The sequence below is a fragment of the Canis lupus genome, chromosome 2 (assembly GCF_003254725.2).
Source record: "Canis lupus dingo isolate Sandy chromosome 2, ASM325472v2, whole genome shotgun sequence".
Taxonomy (NCBI): domain Eukaryota; kingdom Metazoa; phylum Chordata; class Mammalia; order Carnivora; family Canidae; genus Canis; species Canis lupus.
Window position 1 is genome coordinate 63,153,602 of NC_064244.1, and position 27,115 is coordinate 63,180,716.

The following is a 27,115-nucleotide window of genomic DNA, read 5'->3' on the forward strand; positions in this document are numbered from 1 at the left end:
TTTGACAACATTCAGGAATGTTCGTTTTGTTTTGTTTTGTTTTTTAATGTTTGGTCACAATGAAGACAGCTTTGGGGACTCCACAGATTTCTTCTCTGTGACTATTTACAGCATAACATTCATGGTTGTGTTTTTTACAAAAAAAAAAAAAAAACAGAGTGAATATAACAAAGCGGTTTATAAATATTAACCAGTTATCCCAAACAATAGTGTTTAAATAATAACACTTGCAGAGCACCTGAGTTTACAGAGGTTGAAGCCTCACGCATCATTTGGAGAAAATCCAGAAAAACATGTGCCTTGTAAGGAAAAGGCTTTGATTTTGCCCCTGTAAACGTTTAATCCATAACTTTAAGTCACATAACACTGGACCGTCTCTTATGCATGTCTTTTGGAAGTCGGCTGTCAGAATCCAGCTCCCAGGCATCAACAGGAGACCTGGTGGGACTGCTCAAAACTCTGGCCCAGACTGATCCTAAAAACTGCATTCTGGTGGGGAGTAGTTTCCAAAGGCTTAACTGAATGAAGACTAATTGACTTCACTGGAAATGGAAGTGTGTGTGTGTGTGTGTGTGTGTGTGATATCAGCTGTAGCATGGTCTTATTTTTCTTGACAATCCAAAATGTCTTGGGGAACAAATGGCTGTCATGTGTTCCCTTTCAATAATGTCTTAAGTATTAGGAAGGATGGCAGGTAAATTAGAGCCCTTCCCACTCTGCGCAGGTGTAGGGGTGGGGGTAGGGGTGTGGTAGAGGGAGGCTCAAAATATCAAAGCTGACGACACCGGTATTCTGAATCCTTACTCACAAAGGAAGTGCCAGGTGCAGGGGTCCAGGATGGGTGGAGGGACAAGAGGTGGGGAACGGCCTGGATAGATCACGACCCACGAGTTAAGACAGCAGAAAGCTGCTTCCTGACTCCCTCTCCTCATTGTGAAGCAGGTGGAAAGGGGCCTCTCATATGGATCTAGGTCTCTACAGCAACAGGCACACAGTGATGCAGTAACACCCATGGGCCCCACTGACCCAAGTCAGACCAGCTGCAGGTGGAGAGGAGCTGGCCCTCTTCTGCATTCCATGGACGGAATCTTGGGAACAACTGGATGCAGAAGTAGGCTGCAGAAATGTCCACTCTGAGGGGCACTGTCGCTCCTCCGCTCCTTCTTCTGCCAGAACAAAGATGACCCACTGTGCCAGCCCTGCCCTGGGCAGGATGCAGCTCTGCGTTAATGGGCTGCTGCCAGATGTAATCCAGCTTCTAGGACCCACACCCACAGCCTGTTCGCAAACAAACTGAGATAAATGCTGGCCCCCCCGGCTTCAGAGCAACAGTCTGGTGTCCCTCTGGCTGAGCCTCTCCATTTCCTCCAAGGAGAAAGTGTTGCCTCGGAGCCTAAAGGGGGTAAAGCAAAGAGGGGTTTCAATGAGCACTGAGCCAGAGCGGTGCTTTTCATTAGAAGCCGCTACTTTCTAAGCCCCAGGCCTAAATGGCCTGGCCCCTTGAGCCCAGCCACAGCCTTCCCATGTGGGTGTTAGCTCGGTCCACCGGTCCACCAGGTGGCTCGTGAATCACTGTATGTGATGAAGCAAGCCTCCGTGACTCTGCAGAGAAAATCCACACCAGACCCAGCCGGCCCCGACTCCCCAAGGCCAGCGATTCTTTTTAAGGCAACAGCAGAATCCATCAAGAATGCAGTGAGCAAGCCGTGATGCCCTCCCATGCTCTGCCAACAGGCAGCAAATAACATCAGAACCCTTAAAATATCAACCTGATCTTGGCTTCCTTCCCCCGGGGACAAGAATGTGACATTTCCTATAACCATGCGATGGTTTAAAACAAACGCAAAAACAAAAACCCACACACTGCCCAGGCCCTGAGGACCTCATGGCCTACAGGGATTACACAATCATCCAGAAAGGAAAAAATCTCTTCCCAGGACAGACTCCTACAAGTCTTTATTTTTAACTTCATCCTGCGATATGTATTGTTGCTGCTGTCTTGATAGGATTTTTGAGGGAGAGAGCAGTCAATCTGCATATGCAAAGCAAGGGTCACAAGCTCGCAGGGATGAGACAGGTAATATGTAGCAGTCCAAGTAGCCGGTCCAAGACGACAGGCTTGGTGGCCGTGCTATGGTCAGCATGAGCCAGTCTGCCCAGCTGAGTGGGATCAGTCCTTCTCTACTCTGCTTACTTACCAGCATTTTCTGTGTAGGAACCCAGAGTTGGAAGCTTTTAGGAGAAACCTCAAAAAAACAGATTTCCATGGGGAAATCTCCTACTTTTAAAAGGCTGGCTTCTAGCCCAGAGCCTGAAATGGGTATAGCGGGACATTCACTCTTAACATGTTAAGCCAGAGGAAATCTTTTTACTAACTCGGTGAGTGATAAATACATCCCTGGAAAGAAGGAGGATCAATCTCTCAAGTTGTGACTCACTGCTTTTTTCAAATGCATGAAGGAACATGGCTTTTAATTATAAAGATCTAGAAACACTGTGCAACAGTACCCGCTTCCCACTGCCGATGTCACCTCCATCCAAAGGCTCTGATACAACAGCCTTGATCTAGGAAGGCAGGTGTAATGGCCCGGAGTTCTTGTGGCTGTGTCACTCATCCGCCACACCCCCTCCTTACACTGTTACCTGGAACTGAAGTATTCCTGAATACTCAGGACTTAAAAACAAATCACTTAAAAGAAAAAAACAACAACAACAAAAAAAAAACCCACTTGGTCCATGCTTGGAGATATAAAAACATCTTTCCCAGAGAGAGATTAGATCCATTGCATGCAGAATGCTACAGAATGTCAGGGCCCAGAGGGAAAATGCCCAGGTATCCCTCTCTCCTGGCTCCATTTTACAGATTGGAAAAGTGAGGCTCAGAGAGGTAAAGAGGCCTGCCCAGGGGCCTTACCAGACTTCCAGGATGGTATCATTCTTTTCCAGGGCCTGCAGGAGGCCTTCTGCCCCAAGGTAGGTGATGCAGTTGTTGGACAGCCTAGAGAGTAAGATGGACAGGTGAGCTTCAAGGATGCTTGATTCTCCTCTTGGGCCTGTCCCATTAAAGGAGGCTCTGGGAGTTGGCCAGCCTACAGAAGCCCACCTGTCCCCTTGACATGTCCCTCTCCTGTGATTCCCAACGAGCTCATCCACAAAGGCTCAAGGCCTTAAGGGAAATTCACACTTGTCCCCTCCGCTATCCACAGTCATGTATCTAATTAAGTAGCTACTGCCTTAGGAAGTTGCTATGGCATGGGGGTTAAGTATGTGCATTTTACTTGCTGGGTTCCAATCCAATGTATTCCACTTCCTTTTTAATCTCAGGCAAATTAGTCCCAATTGCCTCCTCTGTAAGACAGACCTACAAAAGTATCTACCTCACGGAGTCTAAGAATTAAACAAAAGGATGGCATATTCTGTGGTATACTGGGCACAATACTCAACTGAAGGGAAATAATCAATGAAGAGTAATATTTTCATCTGGGGGGAGATGGGGGAGAACAGGGATATGGATTTGAGAAAATACAAGGTTGGCAATTGGGCGGGGAGAAGCACCTGGTCAGGGACAGCAGGGGAAGAGCCATCACCCCATGCTGTCCTTTAGCTCATAGCCTGGCTCTTGAGACAGCTCCACTACGTACATGTCTGCCCTCCATGATTTCAGGAACATCCAGGAAGCTGACCCTAAGCTAGTACTAATAATAACAACAGCCAATATTAGCTGAAATCCAACTACGTGCCAGCTTGATACCTCTATCATTTCAGTGGTGCTTGCAACCCTAAAAGCAGGGTCCTTTTTACCCCTGTTTACACTCCAGGTTATTTGAGCACAAATCCAAGGAGAAATGGTGGGTAATTGTGGAGCTGGGGTCCAAACCCAATCCCTCAGAGCCCACACGTTTAAGCAATGTTTGGCAGTCACTCTGCCTAGAAAAAGAAAGATGTAGGGGGATATATATATATATATATATATATATATATATATATATATATTCATATATATATATGTATATATATATATATGATGCTTGGTTTAAAAAAATCTTATTCATTTATTTGAGAGAGAAAGAGTACAAGCAGGGGAAAGGCGAGGGACAAGCAGACTCCCCACTGAGCAGGGAGCCCAACTTGAGACTCCATCCCAGGACCCTGGGATCATGACCTGAGCTAAAGGCAGATGCTTAACTGATTGAGCCACCCAAGCACCCCAACAAGCTTGGCTTTCATGGGGAAACAGTGAGGGATGCTAGAGTTCAGGAGTGCTTAATTATAAGACTCGAGGCTAGGCAGCGTGGGACAGCACCTGCTGCTATTACCTGGCAGCCGGGTCAACTGGGGTAAGTCTGCAACAGCGAGGGAGGACAAATGTGCCACGTCCACACTCGGTTAATACTAAACCAGGTACTGCCAAAGGCCTCGGTGTGCAAAGCCTGGCATCCCAGCTTAGACAATCCAGGCATCACCCAGGCCTCCCAGCCCCATTTCACCCAAATGACGAGTGGAAGTGTTTTCCCCAAACATTTGGCAACTTCCTCGCCCCTGCAAAGCAACACAAACAAGTGTTGCCAGAGTGGATGGCGGGCTGGCAGCAAAGCAGACACTCTCCTAGAGGCAGCTGTCTGCCTGCCTCTGAAGGCAAGCGTTTTCCCCGGGGCCACATTTGTCAGGGCAGATGCCACCCTTCCTGTAGCACAAGGAACCATCTGATGATGCCCTGACGTCCCTCTCAAGTGAGACCTCTGGCACCCCGGCAGGTGTGGCGCCAGCCTTGGGGAGCCCGGACAGAAGCCCATGATGATCACTAGCTGGGCTCCTCCTCACATCTGCTATCCCTCCCTGACCCTGTGGCCTGGGAACCTGCCCACTGAGCCCACTGAGCCCGCCAGCAGTGGTCACCACAACTTCCAACCAACACTGCCACTATCCAGCCCTCCGGCTCCTGGACCCTCCCCAGAATCTCCAGCCAGCACCTGCCCGCCTTCACCAGCCTTCTCCACTGCCACCAGCCTGATCCAAGTCTCCTTCATCTCCTGCCTGGAAGACAGCAGGAGCTCCTGACTGGTCTCCCCACTTCCATCTTACCCCTCTCGCATCTGTTCTGCACAAAGCTGCAAGCATGATCTTTTTATGATATAAATCAGATCATGTTACTGCCCTGATTAAAATCCTCCAGAGGCATCTCAATGCCCCTAGAAAAAAGCCCCAAATCCTTCCCATGGCTCTGAGGCCTATGTGGCCTCCTTACCCTGCCCCTTTCTCCCTCTACCCTTCCCTACCTACAGTCTAACCACGCAGGCCCTGCCCACTGTTCCCAAAACCACCAAGCTTGCTTCTGTCTCAGGGCTTTTGCACTTGCAGTTCGGTCCACCTGGAGTGCGCGGTCCTGAGACCTCAACATTACGAGAACAGTAACTTTTCTTGTTATTCAGGTTTCAATTCCAATGCCAGCTTTTTTGCCCAGGCAGCTGCAACCCTGCCCCTCCAGACACTCCCTGACACCTCTCCCTCTTGAATTCTCTTTGGAGCCTTTATTATAAATAATCTTGTATATCTGCTTACTTGTTCATTATCTGCCTCTCCCCTAAGATCTAAGAGCTAGGGGGCTGAGGCCTGTTTTGTTCTTTCCACCACTCTATCCTCGGGTCATCCAACAATGCCTGGCATAGTGAGTGCTCCAGAAATATTTCTTGCATCAATACATAAATGGATGAATGCACGCATGGATGCACAACAAAGAAATGAATGAATGCACACATGAATAAATGCAAGCACGCCTGCCTGCATAACACGAGAGAAACTAAAGATGATTGGCAGAAGAGGTCTGCTGGAGCCAGAGATGGCCCCCTGGAAAGGGGGCGGACATGTCCCAGAAGCCCCATTAGTAGATGCCATCAGCAACCCCCCACACATGTGCTCAGGTTCCCCATCTACCTCTGAGGGCTGCTCATTGGGAAAACCTCTGCTCTCTGCTACAGACCCCAGGAGCGTGCTCAGCTGTGTGCAGGGCAAACTGGAAGTGCTGGAAAATTCATATCCCCACAGGCACACCAGTGAGGACAGGCAGTTAGTGGATAAATACCCCTGCTGCCTCGCTCTCCAGTTGGGTAGAGGCTCCTGGAGCCTCCCAGCAGGTCTGAGCCCCAGCTGCCCTGGGTGATACCCCGGGTGATAATGCTTGATGACACACCTGTTACTGTCCCCACACCTGATACTGGGTCCCTGTCCTCCCCTACATCATTTCACTGACCTCTCACCACTGTGTGCTGGGACCACCTCCTGAGTAAACAGCTTGCCCTGGAATCTCCGTCTGTGCTTGGGAGGAAACCCTGACACTACTGCCAAGTCACCCTATGGGAGTTAGCCAGGCAGGAAGCTGCCCACATATACCCCCTCGCCCCTCCCTGCCCCACCCCCACCGGGCACATCATTATCATCCTGGTTCCTGCTTATAGGCTCCTTACTTCAGAACTTTCAAACTTGAATTCCTCTCAAGTCCTTTGGCCAGAGAACACACACCTTCATCCTGGAGATGGTTCTCCTCCAGGCTGGCAAGAACAAGAGAGAAAATCCAGTTGATGTGGTAACATTTATTATGGAAGAGGTAACATTTATTATTCTAAGAATGTACCTGCTTGCACCCCCAGTTAGAAAAATCCAACATCTGAAAATCTGAAATGAAAATCTACAGTTACAGATAAAGTGAGAACTGGAAGAGTAGGGTGTGAGATTTTTTAATTCCAGGGGTGTCTTTGGGAGAGAATTCACCCCAGGCCTCCTCTACATGAGAAGTTTCCTCATGTCCCAGGGACTGAATATCCATGTTCCCTTTCTTACTATTGGAAGTCTCATTCCATTTGGGCAACCATGGGCTTGGGCGGGGGGAATAAAGTTGCATTTCTCACTCTCCACTCTGGCCGGGGTTGGCCAGTAACATCCACTCAGCTGTGAACCCATAAGGGGAAATTGGCGGATGGGGGCCCTGGAAATGCTCTTTAAAAGAGAGAGGCCTCGCTGGCCTGTACCTCCTGCCCTTCCTGGATATACAGACTGAATGTGGGGACACAGAAGTACTGCAGGTATAGCGGCCATCTGGGACCAGGAGGCACCCAACCAGGACAGTGAAGCCACAGACATGTGAAGGGACAGAGACAGTATCAGACCCCTGCTGGCCTCATGGAGCCATTACACCACCCCAGGCGGCCTGCCTGCAGACCGGCTGAACGGGAAGAAATAACTCCTTTACTGGTTTGAGCCACGGGACATGGGAGGTTCCCCCGCCATCATCTGCAGCCTAATGTATTTATAACCAATAGACCCACGGGGGAGACGTGTCTCTAACTAGAATTTCCAAGTGGTAAAGCCCAAGCAGGACATAATCAATGGGACATTGGCAGAGCCAGGGGGCCCTGCTGACAGCCAAGGCCACCACAATATCCATTTTGTGACAATGATCAGGGGTTTCAACACCCCCCTGCTTCATGGAGAAGTCAACATTTTATCTCCCTGATAGAATCAGGGACTGCCCAGAACATGTCATACGGAGACCAGACTAGAGGCATCTAAAGGACGGGAAACTGAGAATCAGTTTCAGGTCAACAACGTAAGCACAATTTATGGTTCCCCTTTACAGTTCCTCCAAACCCCACTCCACCTTCCAAGGTGACCCTCACTCTACTCTCTGGTGTTCTTGGGCACTCGACTTAGAAATAAAACATTCTGATAGAGTAACGTATGCTTTACAGTTGGAAGCAGTCATCCCTCATTTTATGGGTAAGAAACCCAGGATTCACAGAGTATTATATGACTTGCCAGAGATCACAGCAGGCCTTGAAGCTCAGCCAGCTTGATTCCAGACTCTCTGCTCTCAACCATCATGCGGTATGGAGGCAGTATACAAACCCACAAATACAATTACCCAAAAAGAATTAGGACCTTCACGCCAGGCTCGATAGGCTTCATGCCACTTGGGACACAGAAAGACAAACTCAAAGGCCAACCACTCAATTATCCACTCCTGTTTTATCTGCTTCCACAGATGAGGCCCGCGAATAAAGAAAGAGCTGTGAATCCCCCCAACTCACCAGAGTTCTTCCAGTGCCACGTTCTTTTCCAACATTAATGCTAAGGCTCGAGCCCCGACACTGCCAATGTCGTTTCCCACCAGGCTGAATGGAATCAAGGAACAAAAACATGTCAAGGCACAGAGGGTCCTCAGAGATAAGCTAACCCAAGGAAGGCAAAAGGCACAACACCTAGAGCCCAACTACACAGTGGGTGTCATTTCAGACATTACTAATTGACCACAGTGCTCTTTTTCATTCAGCCCAGAAGCAGCCTTCAACTCCTTCTTGGCATGATGCCCTGGGCAGCCACTATTCATGGATTGCTGTTGGTCTTGGAGATAAAATATATCTGATCCAGCCACAAATCTTCAATTTATAGATAGGAATCAAGACCTTTTTAATGAATTTTTTTGGTTTTTTTTTTTTTTTTTTTTTTTTTTTTAGTGAGAGTTGAGAGGGAAGGAGGGGAAAGAAAGGGGAGGGTAGAGGAAAAGGGAGAGAGAGAGAGAGAGAGAATCTCAAGCAGACTCCTCCCTGTGCATGGAACCTGATGTGGTGCTGGATCCCAGGACCCTGAGATCATGACCTGAGTTGAAATCAAGAGTCAGATGCTTCACTGACTGAGCCACCTAGGCACCCTTGGGAATCAAGATCCTTGAGAGGAAGAAGAGACACTCCAAAGTAACCCAGAAAGACTCAAATGTCCTGACTCCAAAGCTAAGGCTCTCTTTCTTTCACCCCACTGCCTAACACAGCAGGGTAAAAACAAAGTTCAAGCAAATGAAGGACTTCCCAAACTGGCCCAGGCTCCTCCCTCCTGCTGGCTCCCTGTGGCCAAACAGACCCAGAAGCTTACCTGAGCCACCTCAAGCTCTGGTGATCACCCAAGGCTTCAGCCAAGGCCTGGGCCCCCTCATCACCCACCTTGTTGCCCCAGAACCTAAAAAGGCCAACAAATTGGGTCAGTAAGTTACTGCTATATGTCCTAGACATGTGTTAACAGTGCCCTTCCTCTCTGTGTCCCAGACCAGAGGGGCAGGACCACCCAATTCCAGAAAGGTCTCAGTGGATCTCCTAGGTCCCAGCAAAGTGGACCTGCCTCCCCGTTTTTGGAAGAACAGCCATACTGCACTCATATTTTTCAGTCAGGTTTACAGAACAGTAGAGGCCCACCTAGCACATGACCTCAGGCTCAGGGAACTCACTCTCAATGGCAATTCACGCAGTTGTGACATTTTTCCTGACCTTTAGGTCAGATCTGCTTCCTGGGGAACTGCTACCCTTGGGGACCACCTGAAACAAGTGTCACTCTTTTTCCACAAGCCAGCATTCTCTCTTGCTCCTCCCTAATATCCCCTATTCCTTCATGGCATCAAACTCCTTCACTTCCAGGGTTTTCCCCTTCAGACCCACTTGCAGTTTGGATGGATGTTTCCCTTTGCAAAGGTGGCACCCAGCTCATACCTTGTGGCTGGGCTGGTTTACACATAAGAAGTTCGCCTGGACCTGTATGTGTACAAGTGAGCAAAGCTGGTCGAGGTATGAGGTTCACTGCACTTTCATTCATTAGGTAAATGTTTATGGGGTTCTGGCTATGTACCAACATGGCTCTGTGCCCCAGGGAGAGAGCAAAAAACCATGTAACAGCAAAAAAACCTGAACCCTAAGTGTGCCTCAACATGAGGCCCTTCAAATAGATGACCGCCAGCCAGCCAGTGGAATACTAAGCAGCTTGTCTCTGAAAAAGGAAGTCATTATGGTACGAAAGATATATTGTTAGGCAAGAAGGAAAAAAACAATACTCAGAACAGTTTGGATCAGACAATAGTAACTGGAGGTTTTAGCACAGTGCCTGGTCTAGAAAGGTGCCTTAATAAACATGTGTTGAAAGAGAACACCCCCCATATACTAGTTGTGAATCGAGCAGGAGAAAGCTTAGTGGGGCTGGGCCACCCTGGTGCTGGACTCTATGCTGCTGATAATGCAGCCTGGAAAAGGTGCTGACCTTTCAAGCAACATGGTCCCACTCTGGTTCACACGGAGCTTGAGGGCAGCTTGCCTACCAGTGAAATGGGTTGAGTCTTAAGGTTAGTCTGTCTTCCTACAGTCTTGGGTTCTCAAACTCCCATTTCTCATCAAAGGGACCGTACTTCACACCAGGTGAGAAGGGACAGGAGAGGCAGCTGCCACTGTGGGGATGGTCACTCAGCCCAGCAACCAGAGGACGCCCCTCCACCCCCACTCCAACACTCTCTGGGGACCTGTGGTCTGTGGGACTGCCCTCCACCCTGTGTCTGAATCGCTGCCCTCCCTGAAAGGCCTGGCACAGTCCTGCAGCAACAAGCGCTCTGAAAGACCTGGTGAAGCCCCCTCCCCTCCCGGGGCCACCTGCATCTCCTCTCTGGCTTCTTGTCCTCGGCTGCAGCTGCATATCCTCTGGGGGGACTTCTTAAAATGCCTGATTCCTAAGCCCCACACCTCAGGGTGGGGCCCAGGCAATGGCATTCTTCAGAAGCTCCCAAATAGTTCCGAGGTGCACACGAAGGTGAGAAGCACAGCCCTAGCACCAGCAAGGATTGGAGGGCTTCCTTCTACCAGCTCATGGGCACTGCCCCCAACCCCCCACATCCTGAACTTCCTGTTTATTGAGTGAAAGGCAATCACGAAGCAGCCAAGGGCCACCCACTCTCTGCCCCTGACTCTGGGGAACTTCCAGCTGAAACATTTCACCCACCTCTACATCCCCCAACCTCCCCATGCGGGTCTCTCTGCCCCAGAATCCAACCTACCCCAAGAACTGCAAGGAGGTGTTGGCTCTGAGCCCCTCAGCCAGCGCCTGGGCTCCTGCGGCAGTGATATGGTTATTCCCCAGCCTGGAAGGGAAGGCAGAAGACCAAGTCAGTGAGGCACAGGGAGATGTGAGTGCCCAGAGAGCCCGGGGCTGGTGATGGTGGGAAAGTGTGTCCCAGACACAGAAACACGGAGAAAAGCTTTGAGGACCTCTCTGTAGGATGCAGGAGCCTATTCTCTCCCTCCTGCCCGCCCAACAGGCTCAGTGTGTGCTCTTCTAGTCCTGCTTGGGGGAACCTCCTCAGTAATGATTCCTGCTCCCGCTACTTCATTTCCCGGTTGCAAAGGGAAAGAAGTGGGGAAATCTATTTTGCAAAGCCGCGTGACAGGTACAGGCAGGAGGCAAATAGGCAGGTGTCTCAGGAGGTGGTTTCCCCAGGGGATGGAGGGTGAGTCACTCGCACACCTTTTCCTCCTGTGTCAGCCACCAGCTAGTGCTAGGCTTTAGCTCCGCTGAAGCTTTCCTGGGCCCCCCACTGGTGCGAGGAGCATTCTCCTGTTCCAAAAGAGGGCAGGCCCACCACTGGGAGAGGGGAGGGGATCCTGCTGAGCCAGAGCTGGAAGCAGGAGGCTCCAACCACATCCAGATACCTCAGAGAGTTTCAGAGAGCTCCCCAGAACTCTTACAGCCCCAGGCTTCCTGGAATGGATAACACGAAATTTCCTCTCTTTAGAGAACTTTCAGATCCTTGAAGCTACTCTAACTCACAATGTTGTAGGGCAGGTCCCCTTCGAGAAGGAATGTGGTGGCCTCTCATACCTCTGACCACACAGGCCATGTAACCAAGGGCCCCTGCTACCGTGCTGGGAAACACAAGGTCGCCTCTGTCTGGAGGCCAGCTTCCCACAGGTGGCTCCAGCCAGCGACAGGGAGACTCAAGATGCTGCTGGGCCAACTTGTCTGGAACTCACCGCCATCCGTGCTCTCAGAACTGTACTGAAGGCCATGATGCTTCCTCCCAGCCATCCCTGCTTCCCTCTCCCCCTCACTTAGGGTGAAACCTGCCCAGCAGCCCGCTGACGCTCCCAGCCTCCCCCAGCACCCTCCCCCAGTGCCCCTCATAACCATCTTCCCCAACAAATTTCTTGTGCATCTAATCCCTCTTCAGAGGTCTGAACTCCTGTTGGACAAACATACTGAGAACTTGCTTGATTATCCACCATCTTTTAGCCACTGCGCTCCCAACATAAAGCACTGACTCCATTGTGCCAGCTTTCTATGCAGGTTATTAACTCATTTAATCATCACAACAACCTATGAGGACGCTGTAATTACTATCTGCATTTTGCGGAGGGGAAACAGAGTCACAGACACCGGGCTGACCCACGGTCACACAGCAAATGAATCTCAGGGACCTTGGACCCAAACCTCGATTGGTCTGGCCCCAGAGCCCCATGCTCTCAACGATCCTGCTATGCTCGTCCAAAATGCAGGCCTCAGGCCTCAAGTTCTGAGTGTGGCACCTTCTCACTACCACACAGTCCTCTCTGGGCACAGCCGCTCTCAAGATTCTGAGTCTGGGGGAAGTGAGCAGGTGGTGGTGGCAGAAGCGGGTCCTTTGTACAGTGTGGCACCTCTGGGGTTGGCTGCAGCAGCTCTGCCTGAGATGTGCTACGTGGTTAGCAATGCAAAAACGGCAGCTCCTATCCCCAAACCCAGCCCAGCAGGTAGAAAGAATGGATGAAAGCAAGTGTTCGCTTTGCCTTCTCTCACTGCCACATAAATCCAGGAGACAAGATGATCCCAGGGTTAGAGAGAGACACACACACACAGAGAGAGGCCAGGCCAAGCCAGGGGCCAGCAGGAGAAGTGCCGTAATGGTGTCAGATAGGAGATTCCAGTTGAGCCAGGAGGACCAGGAGCAGCAGAAACGCAGGCTGGGCAGACTGGAGTACAAAGCTGGCACCCACCAAGCGGTGAAAGGACCATCTGAGAGCTTTTCGGGGACTGGCTGCCACTGCTGCGGTGGCAGGTGACTGCTGCATGCCTACACCCATAGCACCTGCTCAGTGTACATCAGGGAGCTCAGTAACCCCAGAGAGCTTATGACACTTAGACACCGGGAAGGAAAAGGTCCTGGAGACCCTCTTCAACCCTGGGGGCTAAAGCCCAAAGGGCAGGCAGCCCTCAGCAGAGCCAGTCCAGAGTCTGCTGGGATGTCAGAGCACTGGCACAACCCTGCTCCAGGGAGATGCCGGCCCCATATGCAGCCAGGAGATGGCGAGTCCAGTAGAGGCCAAGCCAGGGCCCAGACCAGACCAAGCTGCCTCAGCTGCGCAGAAGACAGCTTCCAGGGAAAAGGAAAGCCCCGGGCTCACCTCAACGCCAGGAAGTTCTGCTTGCATGCAAGGAGCCTCGCCATGGAGTGTGCACAGCCATCGGTCAATTTGTTGTTGAACAGCCTGGAAAGTTCCGAAAGAGAGGAGCCATGGAGACAGAGCACAGCAGTCAGTGACCACCCGAGTCCAGGGTAGCCGGGTCCCTCAGCACAGGAACTGCCCGTACCTCCGACCCTACAAACATCCCCAGCCCAGCTCAAAGCTGCTGCCCAAGTGGCATGACCTGGAGAGTGGCTGGGGGGACGCAAGGCCCAATGTCTGCAGCCCCAGCCCGACTTACGCTAACTTCTGCAGCTGCTCGCAGTGCAGAGCATGCTCGATGAGCTTACAGATGCCTCGGTCTGAGATATTGTTATCTCGCAAGCTGAAAAAACACAAAATAAATAAATCTGAAAGTGGAGCTGATGGGAGAAAAATCAAATAAACAAGGCCCCCCCCAAAGAGACTTTCACTCATGCCCTAAGTGCCAGCATCTGTGTGTTTGGAAAACACCTCAAGGACTGGGCACCTCAGAAAAAGAGGAGACACCCCCATCCCTGGTCAGAGTGCTGATGTCATGCCCTAGGTGGGGGACAGCTCAGCCAGCAGGGGCCCAGAGCTCCTGCTAGAGAACACTGGCATCCTCGGGGGTCACTGACCTACTCTGAGGCACTGTTTCCAATTTTTAACACAGAGTGGATCACCATAGCAGCCTCACAGAAGGTTCCAAGGTGGGATGGTGTTTTGGGAACTAGCCAGTACGCCCGCCCCCTTGGGTGGGGATGGTGGGTACCTGATGGTAGACCAGTTAGATAAGAGTGGCCAAGACTCTGGAAAACCAGCATGTGGGCTGTGGTCAATGACGTCCTGCTGTCCAGCACTTCACCCCAGTGACGTCACTCCCACAGGCAGACCCTGCCCAGCACTCTTCTCCCAGACACACCTGATCACAAGATCTTCAGAAAGCATCTCTAAAATACAGATTCTCGGGCAGCCTGGGTGGCTCAGTGGTTTAGTGCTGCCTTCAGCCCAGGGCGTGATCCTGGAGACCCGGGATCGAGTCCCACGTTGGGCTCCCTGCATGGAGCCTGCTTCTCCCTCTGCCTGTCTCTCTCTCTCTCTGTGTGTGTCTCTCATGAATAAGTAAATAAAAATCTTTTTAAAAGATTTTTTTTTTAATTTTTATTTATTTATGATAGTCACAGAGACAGAGAGAGAGAGAGAGAGGCAGAGACACAGGCAGAGGGAGAAGCAGGCTCCATGCACCGGGAGCCCGATGTGGGATTCGATCCGGAGTCTCCAGGATCGCGCCCTGGGCCAAAGGCAGGCGCCAAACCGCTGCGCCACCCAGGGATCCCCTTTTTAAAAGATTTTTAAAAAATACAGATTCTCAGGCCTCTGCCCTGGAGCTGGCAATTCTGTATGTGTGGGGCGGGGCCCGGGGATCTGTGTATATTACCAGCTGTGCCCCGGATTCCTCATTTGCAGGACATCAGGAAGACCCTAACTTAAAGCTTAACAACGTGGGCTCTGGAGTCCCTCAGTGGAAATTCTGGTCTTTAGCAGCCCCTTCCCAGCTATTTGCTGCTCCCTTCATCTGTAGAAAGGAGGGGATGGTCTTTCCAACCCCACCTGGCTCTGGAGAGTAAGATTTAAAGAGCCAGTGCACAGAAAGCCCTGAGAGCACCTGGCAAAGGTAAAAGCTACCTGGAATCACGACTGCTCACATGCATGGAGCACCTGCTGTGTGGACACTAGACTTAGGGACTTCTCAATAGTAAAGATATTTAGTCCTCACAAAAGCCCATCACATAGGTACTATTATGATGTCTATTAAAGGGAGGAAATTGAGGCACAGAGAAGTGAAGTGGCCGCACCAAGGTTGCACAGCGCCTAAAGCATCTGGCCTGGGAGGTCTGGCTCCAAAGCCCACCCCGAAGCACGGCACATCTGATGCCTCTCCCCCAAGGCCTTCTACGGGCTTCGAGAGCTGTGATTTTCAGGCTGCAGGTCAGCGACCGGTAGGTGGGTCAGGAAACCGACTCTGAAGGTGCTAGCAGCTTTTTTTAGAAGGGAAAAAGAACAGTGGATGGCATCATGCATCAGGGTTTACGCAGCAAAGTCATTCTGTGAAGCTTCTGTTTCAGTTTTAGATGCCTGTGTGCCCGCTTGTACCTTCTCTCTCACGCTGGGTCACAGTCAAAACATTCTGAAAGCGAACACCCTAGAGTCAGAGCCAGGGCCTGAAGAAACCTGTATGGGGGCACTTTGTAGACAGGTTTCCTGGGGGCTGAGGGTTTCTGTTGGCATGGAAACATTTCAAGTGGGAGAGGCAGTATGGCTCTAGGGCAGAAGAGCCCCCCTTGCCAGTCTCTGTCTCTGTCTCTCTCTCTTTCTCTCTCTCTCTTACACACACACACACACACACACACACACACACACACACACACACACAGGAAATGCCCAAGCAGCAAGCTACGAGTCATTTCCCCTCCCTCCCACTGCTGGCAATTTCGGTATAGAGAGCTCAAGGCCTTCTGTCGCTCATGGAAAATCAAGCTGGTTCCCACAAACTTCCCCAGACCCAGGGACTGAGGATCCCTGGGGACAGGCCCTAGAATCTGCATTTCTACAAGCTCCTTTGCACCTATAGGCCAAGCACAGGAAGCAGACCATCCTCTGAAAATAGAGACAGACCTCGAGCCCCTCCCCCAAACAACCCTCAGCCACATCCTGAGAGTGACCTGGGCTTTTCTGAGGAGAGGGGGTCCATTCATTCTAGGGATGGACTGGTCTGTAAGGATCACCCAGGCCAGTGGTTCCTGACCTCTTGGGGCTCGAGGACCCCTTTGGGAACAACAGGTCCACTATTCAGAGAAACCCATGTTCATATTAATGTCAGGAAAATGTCTCACAGACAGGTCTCAGGCTTCCTGAGTGAAAATATGGTGTTTTGTCCTTCCTGGGGAAATAGAGTATGGTGCAGGCCATCTTCTGTTTGCCAGGCCAGATCCACTTTCCCCTCTCTACCTGGATCTCTGTCCTGAGCGGGTGATGCCCATGGACTACAGCAGAAGGCATCCTGCACCCTGGCCCACTGTTGGGTGGTCAAGGCAAGAGCAGGAAGGGGAGGCAGGACCAGGGTTTATTCCCACACTCTCCCAGCCTTCTGCAGTCTCAGTTCCTATCAGGCAACCTTCTCCACACCTGCCCCCCAGCTCTGCCCCTCTAGGCCTAAGGAGAGTGATAGCCCTCTTCCCACCCCCACACCACAGTCACTGGCCCCAGGACCCTGCACTGTCCCTTCTCGCTCTTCCTTACTACTGCCGAAGCCTCTGTAAACAGTCCCTTTACTGAACTCTCTGCAAATCACCCAACTTAAATGTGTCAACTATTTCCTCTGGATATTTTCATAACATATATTATTTATAATATCCACATTAACTATATGAAATATGCTACATGTTATTATTACATTATATCTATAAACTTACAGCCATGGGCCTTACAAAAGGGATAACACAGGCCATCACAGTTTCTAATAGATACGCATATGTTTGGGGCGTCTGGATGACTCAGTGGTTGAGCATCTGCCTTTGGCTCAGGTCATGATCCCGGGTTGCTGGGATCGAGTCCCGCATTGGGCTCCCTGCATGGAGCCTGCTTCTCCCTCCGCCTACGTCTCTGCCTCTCTCTCTCTCTCTGTCTCTCATGAATAAATAAATAAAATCTTAAAAAAAAAAGATATGCATATGTTTGTTCCAAAGAGAAAAAGAAACCTTGCTGCTCCACCCCAAGAAGCTATACCATCCTAATATATTCAAGGAGAGGCTTGTTTCTTGTTGAGGGCCAAGTAAGGGATAAACCAAAAGCCCCAGAAGGCTGGGAGTAGATTTTAACTTTAAGTGACCCCTTCTGCTTTCTGAGGTTTTAAATGGGGAGGAGGACATCCCCCTTTCAAGGCAGGAAGGGAAGCTGAGGAGCCTGAAACATGCTGGCTGCTAGACCCTCTGTGGCCCAAGACGTGGAGAGACCTCCACAGATGCTGGAACAGATGTTCCAAAGAGGGGAACCTCACACCTTCAGATGCAGTGCTAGAAGCAGTACAGGTGACGGCAAAACCTCATGTGGATGCCACACTGCACGAGGGATGAAAGGGTAGGTGCAAGTCTGCAGCTGCTTTCTAGCTCTTGCATCCTGACATTCTCATCTCATTGGGATTTTAAAATCTCTCATGGGACACAAGTCACCTTTAAATTTGGGGTGGTTCCTAACACGCACACACATATTTGCACAAAACTCTGCACGTCACTTCAAGGTCCTCATCGAGCTTGAAACCTAGCCACAGGCAGGTTGCTGGTGGGAACAAGGACCTGGCACCAGAAAGATATGATATGTTAATCCCAGGTCTGCCATTTCCTGTGTCACTCTAGACCAGTCACTTTGTTTCTCTGGGCCTCAAACGAGGATCACGGGGAGAATAACGTCCCTGCCAATGGCCCAGGGCGTGTGCAGAGATTAAAGGGATTAATTTCAGGTGCCTGGGTGACTCAGTCGGTTAAGCAACTGCCTTGGGCTCAGGTTGTGATCCCAGGGTCCTGGTATTGAGTCCCACATCAGGCTCCCTGCTCCATCTCTGCCTCCCCGCCCGCCCGCCCCCCCTTTGAACGAATATTTTTTTAAAAATCTTTAAAAATAAAAAAATAAAGGGATTAATTCCAGGAAGTGTGTTACACAGCACCTGACACACAGGACACTCAATAAACCTGGCTGTCACTATGGCCATGAAGCTAAGGCCCAGACCAGGGAAGGGGTGGCAGCGGGGCTGGCTCCAGGCCGAGACCCCAGGAACCCAGCACCGTGCTCCCACCACACACCTCAGTGCCGGCCTGCCCACCACACCCCACCAGCACTGCCCTGCGACACTCACTAAAGAGCCTTGCAGACACTGAGGCACGGCAGCAGCTGCTCCACGCCAATGTCACCAACAGAGTTGTGGTCCAGCTGCAGGGCCACAGGCCGCCGGAGGTGCCGCAGCACAAAGGCCAGGGCAGCGCACTCGGGGGGGCCCACGCCGCAGAACGTCAGCTTCAGGTGCCCCACCGTTAGCCCACGCACCGCCTCCCGGGCCAGCCGCTCCTCCTGCATCTCGTACAGGCTCCGGATGAGCCAGAGGAAGCCGGGCATGGCGTGCATGCTCTTGGCCTCCCCTGGCACAGCTGGTGGGATGGAGCGGAAGTGCTGGTGGAGGCTGCGGGACAGACAGCCCTGGGCCCGGCCCTGGAGCCGCAGCAGGGCCTCCTCATTGGCCTGGCACTCGGCCAGCAGGCCCCGGTGCTCCCGGGACAGCAGCCCCGCCAGGAAGGCTGCCGTGATCTGGAGGTTGTGCGGCTCAGCCTCCTGCAGCAAAGCTGCCAAGCTGCCCTCCTTGCGCTCTGAGCGTGGCACGCACGTTGTGGGCAGAAGCCTGGCCAGCAGCGAGCTGCGCGGCCCATGACAAATGAAGAGTTGTCTAAGCAAGGACGGTGACACGTCAGTGCTGAGCACAAGGTACAGGGCTGCAAAAAAACACTGGAAGGTGATGTGCAGGAATTCCAGGGGGGTGGTGCTCCCAGGCCCCACGCTCTTGGCATGCACCAGGAAGCCAAGAGAAATGTCCTCATCATCAATGTGTGCTGCCTGGAGCTGCTTGGCGGAGAACACGTAGCAGCACATGCCCAGACCCCAGAGAGCCAGCCAGCCCAGGTGCAGGAGGGTGGGGAGCCTGCCTCGAAGCAAGTGGGATCCCAGACTGTGGGGGACAGAGTCTGGCGGGGAGGCATGCAGCAGAAAATGCTGCAGGATCAGCAGGTACATGTCCGTGGAGGTCTTTGGGGACCCCCCGCCATGCAACAACAGCTCCTGGTGGCATTTGGACACCATCCATGAGACAACAGGAAGGTGGCACAAACCATGCAGGGCTGAGGTCGTTTTGAGCAGGCGGATGAGGCGGTCGGCCACCCCTGGCTCACGGTGGCACTTCCTCAGGTACAGCTCAATGCCCTCTTCTGAGAAGCCCTTCAGGTTGATTTCCAAGCGCAGGTACTTCCTGAGTAATGCCGACACTGCATCAGGACGGCTGGTCAACACCTTGCGGGCATTCTTTAGCAAGTTGCCCTGCAGAAGGTTGAACAGCAGATTCTGGACAGATGTGGGGTCGGTCGGAGAGCAGTGACGCTCATGATCTGAGAACCTGAACCTGAACTCATCAAAGCCATCGAAGGTTAAGAGGACACGGTTGGGGTGGTCAAGGAGGAACTGAAAGACTTCCTGTTGGCCAAAGTCAGGCCAACAGCAGTGTTCAAAGAGCAGCATCTGCACAGAGAGCGGCTTTGCCACGCACTGCAGCTGCCGACAGCTGAATGGGAAGACAAAGAGAAATTCCTGGAAGTCGCGCCCTGAAGCCCACAGCAGGTGCATTCGCTGCAGCAATGTGCTCTTACCACTGCCCGCCTCACCCACCACCAGCACAGTGTCTGCATCTTCATTGAGGTGGCCACAGGTACTGAAGAGTTCCTCCAGGCTTAGGGTAGCAGGGCTCTTCTGCGGGGACCTGGCCAGACCCATTTCTGTTCGGATCTCCAGAACATTCTCTGTATATATTTCCTCCAGGCAAAGATTCTCTGCCCCATCATAGGTGCTCAGAAAGCGAGACTGAGAAGATATCGTGGTCCTCAGCTTGGACATGTACTTCTTACATGCGGCATCTGGAAGACCGAAGAAGAGGCCAATGAGGTAGGATGGTGAGCAAGACGGGACCTGAGGGGGCTGCATGGGGAAATGTGATCTTAGGCATGGAGAGAAGAGCCAGTGCATGCGAGTTCTGGCTCTCCACTTATAAGCTATAACATTCCTAAGCCTGGGATTCCCCACTGTGAAGTGGAAAAATGGTGGTCTCTACATGGATCAATTAAGAAAATTCATGTCAAGTGCTTCATTCAGTGTTTAGGCATTTAGATTAAATGTTAGCTAGTGGTATTATTATTACTACTGACATCAAGAACAGCTGTAAATTAGAAGGAGCACCAGGCTAGGATCAGAAGACCTGCATGCCAATGCCCATCTCACCATACTGGTTAGATGGCCTTAGGTAAAGCCACTTCACCACTCAACCTCAACTGTGTCTTTCTAAAGAAAAACAGAAGGTGTGAAAGCCTAGCATCCCAGTTTCTGAAGTCAGATATGCCTGGGTTTGAAAGCTGGCTCTGTCATTAGCCTGCACAAGTCACTCATTTCCTTTCCTTCCTACTTACTTAGCTCCAAAATTGGGGACAATCCATACCTTGAAAAGACTGTTACAGAAAGACATGAGATAAAATAGAATTTAGAAGAATGTCTGACGTGGTAAACTCTCAAAAGATGGTATTTATTATCATGATTACTAACACGTTTGGTAGGCACAACAGCAGCGCCATGTCTTAATCCTCAGGATCCGTGAATATGTTACCTTACTTGCAAAAAAAGGGACTAGATAGATGTGATTAAGCTAAAGAGACAGGGACATTATCCTGGATGATCCAGGTCGACCTAGCCCTGTTTGGTCTCAGGATCACCAGGGTGCCAGGGTCAAGCACTTGGACAAGAGTCCTGCATCCAGATTCACTTCCCCATCTCCTTCGTGTAACCCTCGGCAACCTTCTTGCACTCAGGGTGTGTCCACAGGGCTGCTGTTTTTTCTTTACCATCCTAATAACCAATGTGAGCAAACCACTTTCTGTGTCAGGGTTCAGTTCCCCTTTTAAGGAATGGGGAAGTGGTAGTCCAGAGCCCCCAGGGTGGGGGGGGGAACCTTAGAGCATCATGGCCTCACTGTTTCCAAACAAATATTCAAAACTAACAAGTAATTCTCACAGAGCACACAACATCCCAAAGCTATATTTATGGTCATCCAAAGCACCTGCCCTGTGTTTGTGTTTCATCTTCTGTTCTCAGAGCTGATGATTATCACTGCTCTTAATGCCCTCTGGAGATACCAGGAGCCCTGAATGGATACCATAAAATATAGACTTTCCTTTCTAATACCCTGAGTTCTAATGCAGGTTTTCCAGACACCACCACCAATATAAAATTCTCAAAAAAAAAAAAAAGTCTCTCTCATTTTAAAAACAGGCACACGTCAATTGTCAATTTTGGAATGGTCACCCTGGGGAATCTGACACCGTGTCATAGAGTTACAACACATGAAAGCTGGCTGTGCTTGATGATGTCAACAGCAAACTTTAACCAAGGGCCAACCCAAGCGCTGTGCTCTGTGCTGCGGAGCCCCTGCTGGGACACTGACGTCTGTGCTCTATTCTCAGGGAGGTGGTGCACACCAAAGTGCCAAGCACTGGCTTCTAGCCATCCTTCCCACAGGCATGCTTGCTGCCCAGAGGGTAGAGCCCAGGGTGGTAAATCTACCTGCCAGCACCACCCACAACTCGGGGGGGTGCCCACTGCCAATAAGCAATCCCTACAAAGATGTAGGAGTGAGATATGCCAGGCTTGCGCCTTCTCTTGACAACTGACAATCTCTTCTCCCAAGAAAAGGAAAGCAGCAGTGGAGACAGTATAAAACCAGATCCATCCTCCCACCTCGTTGCCCACCCTCCTTGCCCCAGTTTCCACTGTAAAGTGGAAAAAAATGACACCGATTTGTCAAGGTTGCCACAAAGGACAGATATCGTGAATAAAGCACCTGGCAGGATGCCTGCAATGTTTTAGCTGTGGTATCCAAGCCCCCACCACCACCACCTCACACGATTCCTGGGTTGGGTTGCTGACCATGTGCAATGAGAGATACCACATTATCTAAATCCATTTGGTCCTGGAGTTTCTGATAGTGAGTAGCTAAATTACAGAAATCAAGAGATAACAACCCTATCTCAAAAGTGGATCCTTTTCAGGACAGATAATAAGAGTTTGGCTAGCGAGGAACAGCTGTATTAGCTTCAGTGCGCAGTCGGCTCCAGTTATCACTGTGCAGCTCAGGAAGTCATAAAAGCTAACCCTAATATTACACATGGTAATCCTTTCAATCCTCCCAATAGCCCAGTGAGTCAGTGGTGCCGTTATCCTTGAAATCAGGAAACTAAGTCTTAGGGAGGCTTGAACAGCCCGTAAGTGAAATTCTAATGGATGCATCTTGCTCTGGAGTTTTGCTCTTCACTGTGAATCCCTATAGCCTTTCTTCCCCTTTCTGATGAACTGAGAACATATATATGCATATATATATATATATATACCTTCAGAAGGCATGGCCAACGGGACTGGCAATTCCTGAACATGTCGTAGAAGGAAGGCAGCCAACCCATTTGCCTTCACTGTGGCAAGATCGAGGAGCCTCCTTGCCTATGGGGAGATCAAGAGTCAGTATCTTTCCAGAAAAGCTGGTGGAGATGAAGTGGGAAGGTTTCTACCGATTACTACAATTTCATCTCCCTTCCACCACAACAAAAGGACAGAAAAACACCCAAACAGCAAGATGAGTTTGAAGAAGTCACCATGGTGTTGCGTGGTACACACCTACCTGGTCTGGCTCCCACTGAAACAGGAAGAAAAAAAGACATAAATCTATAAACCTGCAAGGATAGAAAAAACAATGCTGGATGCTAGAAATCGTTTGGAAGAGAGATGATTTCATGGAGCCCTAAGGCTTAAAATACCAGCACGAGTCTCACATTTTCACATTTTCATCTCCAATCTGAACAGTTGCCCTTGAAACTTGGACATACACATCTAAAACTGCCTACCCACCATCGCTACTTAGATGTCCCCTAATCACCTCCCACTTAACGTACCCAAAACCAAACTCATAATCTACACCCAGCCCTCAACTTGCAGCCTTCCTCCTTCCAGTTAATGTCAACTCCACCCTCCACCCTTCCACTTGCTCAGAATCACCCTTGAAGTCTTTCCTCTGCGATCCACCAACAAATCCTGTTGGCTTGAACACATTTTCAGAACAGCACAATAGAAGGATAATGCAAGACACAAAAACCAGAGATGTATTTGTAATTTTGAGTCTTCTAGTAGCCATATTTTTAAAGTAAAAAATAAATGAAATCAATTTTAATCATATACTTTATTTAGCCCAAAAGCCAGAATATGACCATTTCAACAGGTAACCAGTATTAAAAAATGAGATATTTTACATTATTTCTTTCATATTAAGTCTTTGGGAGAGAATCCCATGTGGACCAGCCACATTTCAAGTGCTGAAGAGCCACATGTGGCCAGTGTCTACCATACTCAATGCACAGCTAGAGAGCCCTGCCACTTCTTGTCACCTCCTCTATGCCACCATCCAAGCCAGTATCATTGCTCACCTGGAAAATAGCAAAGGCTGCCTAATTGGTGTCCCTGCTTCTGTCTCTGTCCCCATAATCTATTCTCAACACTGCAGGCAGAATGTTATTCTTCAAAAATAAAAGCCAGATCATACCTCCCCTGTGTACAAATGGCCCAACACCTCCCTTATTTTCTCAGAGCAAAAAGCCAAGTTCAACAGTAAGGCTCCAAACAGACAAAAGTACTGTCTGTGACCATCAGGATTCTGCTTAGCTTCTCTGACCTCACATCCTATTGCTCTTCCCCAACTCATTCTACTCAGAACACCAGCCTTGGGTTCTCTGGAAATATCAAGCATGCTCCCACTTCTGGGCCTTTGCTGAGGCTGTCCCCTCCTCAATGCCGCCTGGAATGCCCTTCCTCCAGCGATCCACATGACCCATTCCCTCACCTCCTTTAAGCCTTTGCTTAAATATCACCTACTTGAGAACTCCCTGACTACTCTACTTAAAATTGTGATCGCTACCTCTACCTCCTATAACTTTCAACCCCCAAATCCACTCTACTTATTTTCTACAGCACACGTTGTCACCTTCCAATGTACTCTGTCATTTGCTTCCTTTTGCTTATTGTCCACCTTCAGGACAAGGATATTTGTCTGTTTTGTTCACTGATATACCCTCAACACCTAGAAGACTGCACGGCACAGAGCATGCATTCAAGGACTTATAAATGAATGAATAGTAATAGAAGAGCCCAGAAAACCAAATCCTAAACCAACAAATGGGCAGGCTGAAAACCACATAATATAATCTCATAATCTATAAAGATCTTTGGAATTAAGAGCATCGGGTACCTCCAGAACCAAAGGGGATGATTAAATTAAGGAGGGCTGAGTCAAAGTGGTTTATAATACAGATCTCTGGTTCCCTTTACCCATTCCAAGCCAACAGCAACTGTCCCTGTGCTGCCATGGCAAAGTGTGGAGATTTGTATCCCGGAAAGGCTAAAACAGGGTCCCTGGACTGGGAGGCACCAAGCATAGTAAAAGCAGTGAGTGTCATTCCCCAAAAGAAGGTTTAAATGACCATGTGCAAAATGAGTGCTGAACACAGAGACCTCTCCCCACCACTACCACCACCCAGCCCTCTTACTCACTGGGCTCCTGCAACTTTGGCAATCAGACCTTTACCTCCAGGCTGGAGGTCTGTGAAGTCTGCACTGGTCACTTGACCGACCTAGGAGACAAATACCCTTACTTCCCGAAATGTATACATTCAAACTCAAGGTAGACAAGTTTTACCTGAGGCTCTGAGTTCCAGTAAGTTTCAGAGAGTCTATTTCAGTCATGAGCAGCCAACTAAGGATGGTCATATGCCCAAAGAAAGCATCTATATGGAAAACTGAGGACAAATAAGTGAGGAAGGGGAAAGCAACTTGTAAGATAAAAAGGTTATGCAAGGTAGAAAAAAATCTGCCCTCCACTTACAAACAAACAATACTGTATCAGTGTGGTCCTTAAGTAAGAAAAGAAATTGCATCCATAAAACAAGAACAGAATGCTATAATAAGAAACATTTAAAAACAGCTCTTGGTGGGATGCCTGGGTGGCTCAGTGGTTGAAAGTCTGACTTTGCTCAGGGTGTGATCCTAGGGTTCTAGAATCGAGTCCCACCATTGGCTCCCCATAGAGAGCCTGCTTCTCTCCCTGCCTGTGTCTCTGCCTCTCTGTGTGTGTCTCTCATGAATAAAAACATAAAATATTTTCTAAAAATAGTTATTAGAAATTAAAAGTGATAGAAAATATGAAAAATGCAAGGGTTTAAAGATTACGTTGAAGATGTTATAGACGAAGTAATGCAAAAAAGACAACAGAGATAAAAAATGGACGAGAAAGAGAAGAAAATTAGGGAACCAGTCCAGGAGTCCTAAAATTCAAATAGTTGTTTCATAAAGAGAAAAAAGAGAAAAGAGAAAGAAATCACCAATAGAGTAATCAAAAATTTCCAGAACACAAGAGAATCTGATTTTTCAGATTGAAAGCACCCCTCAAGTGCCCAGTACAATGGAAAAACATTAAAGCACATCACTGTGACATTTCAGAATGTTAGGGGGCCAGAAGAAAATTTCACAAGTTTCCAGAAAGAGTTAGAAAAAGAGTTTTGGAATTCTAGCAATTCTTCCATGGAAGAAGGTAGTTAAGGGAGTAATCATCTCAAAATTCTGAAGGAAAATGATGACCAATCTAGAATTTTATACCCAGCCAAACAACTGATCAAATATGAGGAAACTTTTAGCTTAAAATTTTAGCTCCAACATACTCATTTTACAGTATGAGGGAGATATTATCTTCCAGAATAGAACAACAAATCAAGAAAAAGGACGACATATCACTCAGGATAGAGGAAAACCAATGTAAGAGAACTATGAAGGGAGGGGCACCTGGTTGGCTCAGTTGGTTAAGCATCTGCCTTCAGCTCAAGTCTTGATCCCAGGCTCCTGAGATTAAGCCCAACATCAGGCTCTCTCCTTAGCAGGGAGCCTGTTTCTCCCTCTCCCTGCCACTCCTCCTGCTTGTTCTCTCTGTCAAATAAATAAAATCTTGTGAAAAAAAAAAAAAGGATTATGAAGGGAAATCTCAGTATGTTTGCTCTATTATAAGAGGGCTGTCAGTCGAGGTGGACTGGAGCAAAGTGACTCAAGACTCAGACAAGGGCAAATATTTCTAGATATCCAGGTAGACCTGGCTCTAATATTTATCTATATTTGGCTTGTCTGTACCACAGGTTAATATCATTCTTTCTCTCAATCCCTGTGGCCTAGGTCAGCTGAGGACACCCATTTCATCCCACAGAAGTGTTTGACCTTGCCCTATTCCTGGGAGTTTGGAGAGCCTTTGACAAGCTTACAACTGAATATACAGAGCGGCCCGTTTCCTCTGACTGTATTCCTGCTGGACATCCGGCCCCTGACTCATACTCACTGTACCAGATCCTCCAGCTATAGTGAATACTCTATTTCTCAGGACTCACTCAATAACCCTGCCCACTGACTTCCCAGCATGAGCCCTTATAAAGCCTCCAAAAGGTAAAGCCAAGACCAACTCCCTGAGGCCCTGTTCAGCTTCCCTGCTCCCCAGAGCCTGCATCCAAGAAAGATTGGTAGGACCACCCTTTCCTGCCACCATTATGCTAGTGCTTGCAAGAAGCTTTTAAAAACAAAACACATTGTTTGGAAAATTATTGCATAAGGTGGTAAAACTATGATGAGAAGCAAAGAAATGACTGAACACAAAGGTCAGGCTAGTGGTGGCAATGGAGAAAAGTACTAGTAACATTCTATGTGTTCGTGTGAGTGATGGGAACATGTTTATACCACAACATAGGAAATTTTACGTTTTTCTGCAGGCATGCTACATTTCCCAAGTTAAAGGTGTTAGAGGGAATATTGGAAGAGTCAAGCAATTCAGTCTGATACCTGGCCCTAACAACTTCAGCAGGTGCAGGAAACAGAAGGGCAGCTGGTTTTATTAGCCTTAGGTTTGTTAGCAACCCTTACACCACCTGTGAGAGTTC

At 49.5% G+C, this 27,115-nt stretch overlaps 1 protein-coding gene across 5 annotated transcripts in view; it reads right to left on the minus strand.

Moving 5' to 3' along the window:
• Positions 1–20: 20 nt before the first annotated feature.
• NOD2 (nucleotide binding oligomerization domain containing 2) overlaps positions 21–27,115 on the minus strand; it is a 36,418-nt gene continuing 9,323 nt past the window's right edge. For 2 of the 5 annotated variants that reach the window (XM_025447548.3, XM_025447547.3), the window contains exons 2-10: positions 18,163–19,978; positions 13,534–13,617; positions 13,233–13,316; positions 10,853–10,936; positions 8,920–9,003; positions 8,082–8,165; positions 6,462–6,545; positions 2,915–2,998; positions 21–1,393 (exon numbers count right to left, since the gene is read on the minus strand). In XM_025447548.3, the coding sequence (XP_025303333.1) occupies positions 1,321–1,393; positions 2,915–2,998; positions 6,462–6,545; positions 8,082–8,165; positions 8,920–9,003; positions 10,853–10,936; positions 13,233–13,316; positions 13,534–13,617; positions 18,163–19,958 (2,457 nt within the window). In that variant the 5' untranslated portion in view covers positions 19,959–19,978 and the 3' untranslated portion in view covers positions 21–1,320. Of the gene's footprint in view, positions 1,394–2,914; positions 2,999–6,461; positions 6,546–8,081; positions 8,166–8,919; positions 9,004–10,852; positions 10,937–13,232; positions 13,317–13,533; positions 13,618–18,162; positions 19,979–22,495; positions 22,602–27,115 lie in introns of all 5 variants that reach the window. The other 3 variants (XM_025447546.3, XM_035713517.2, XM_035713518.2) reach the window with 3 other exon arrangements.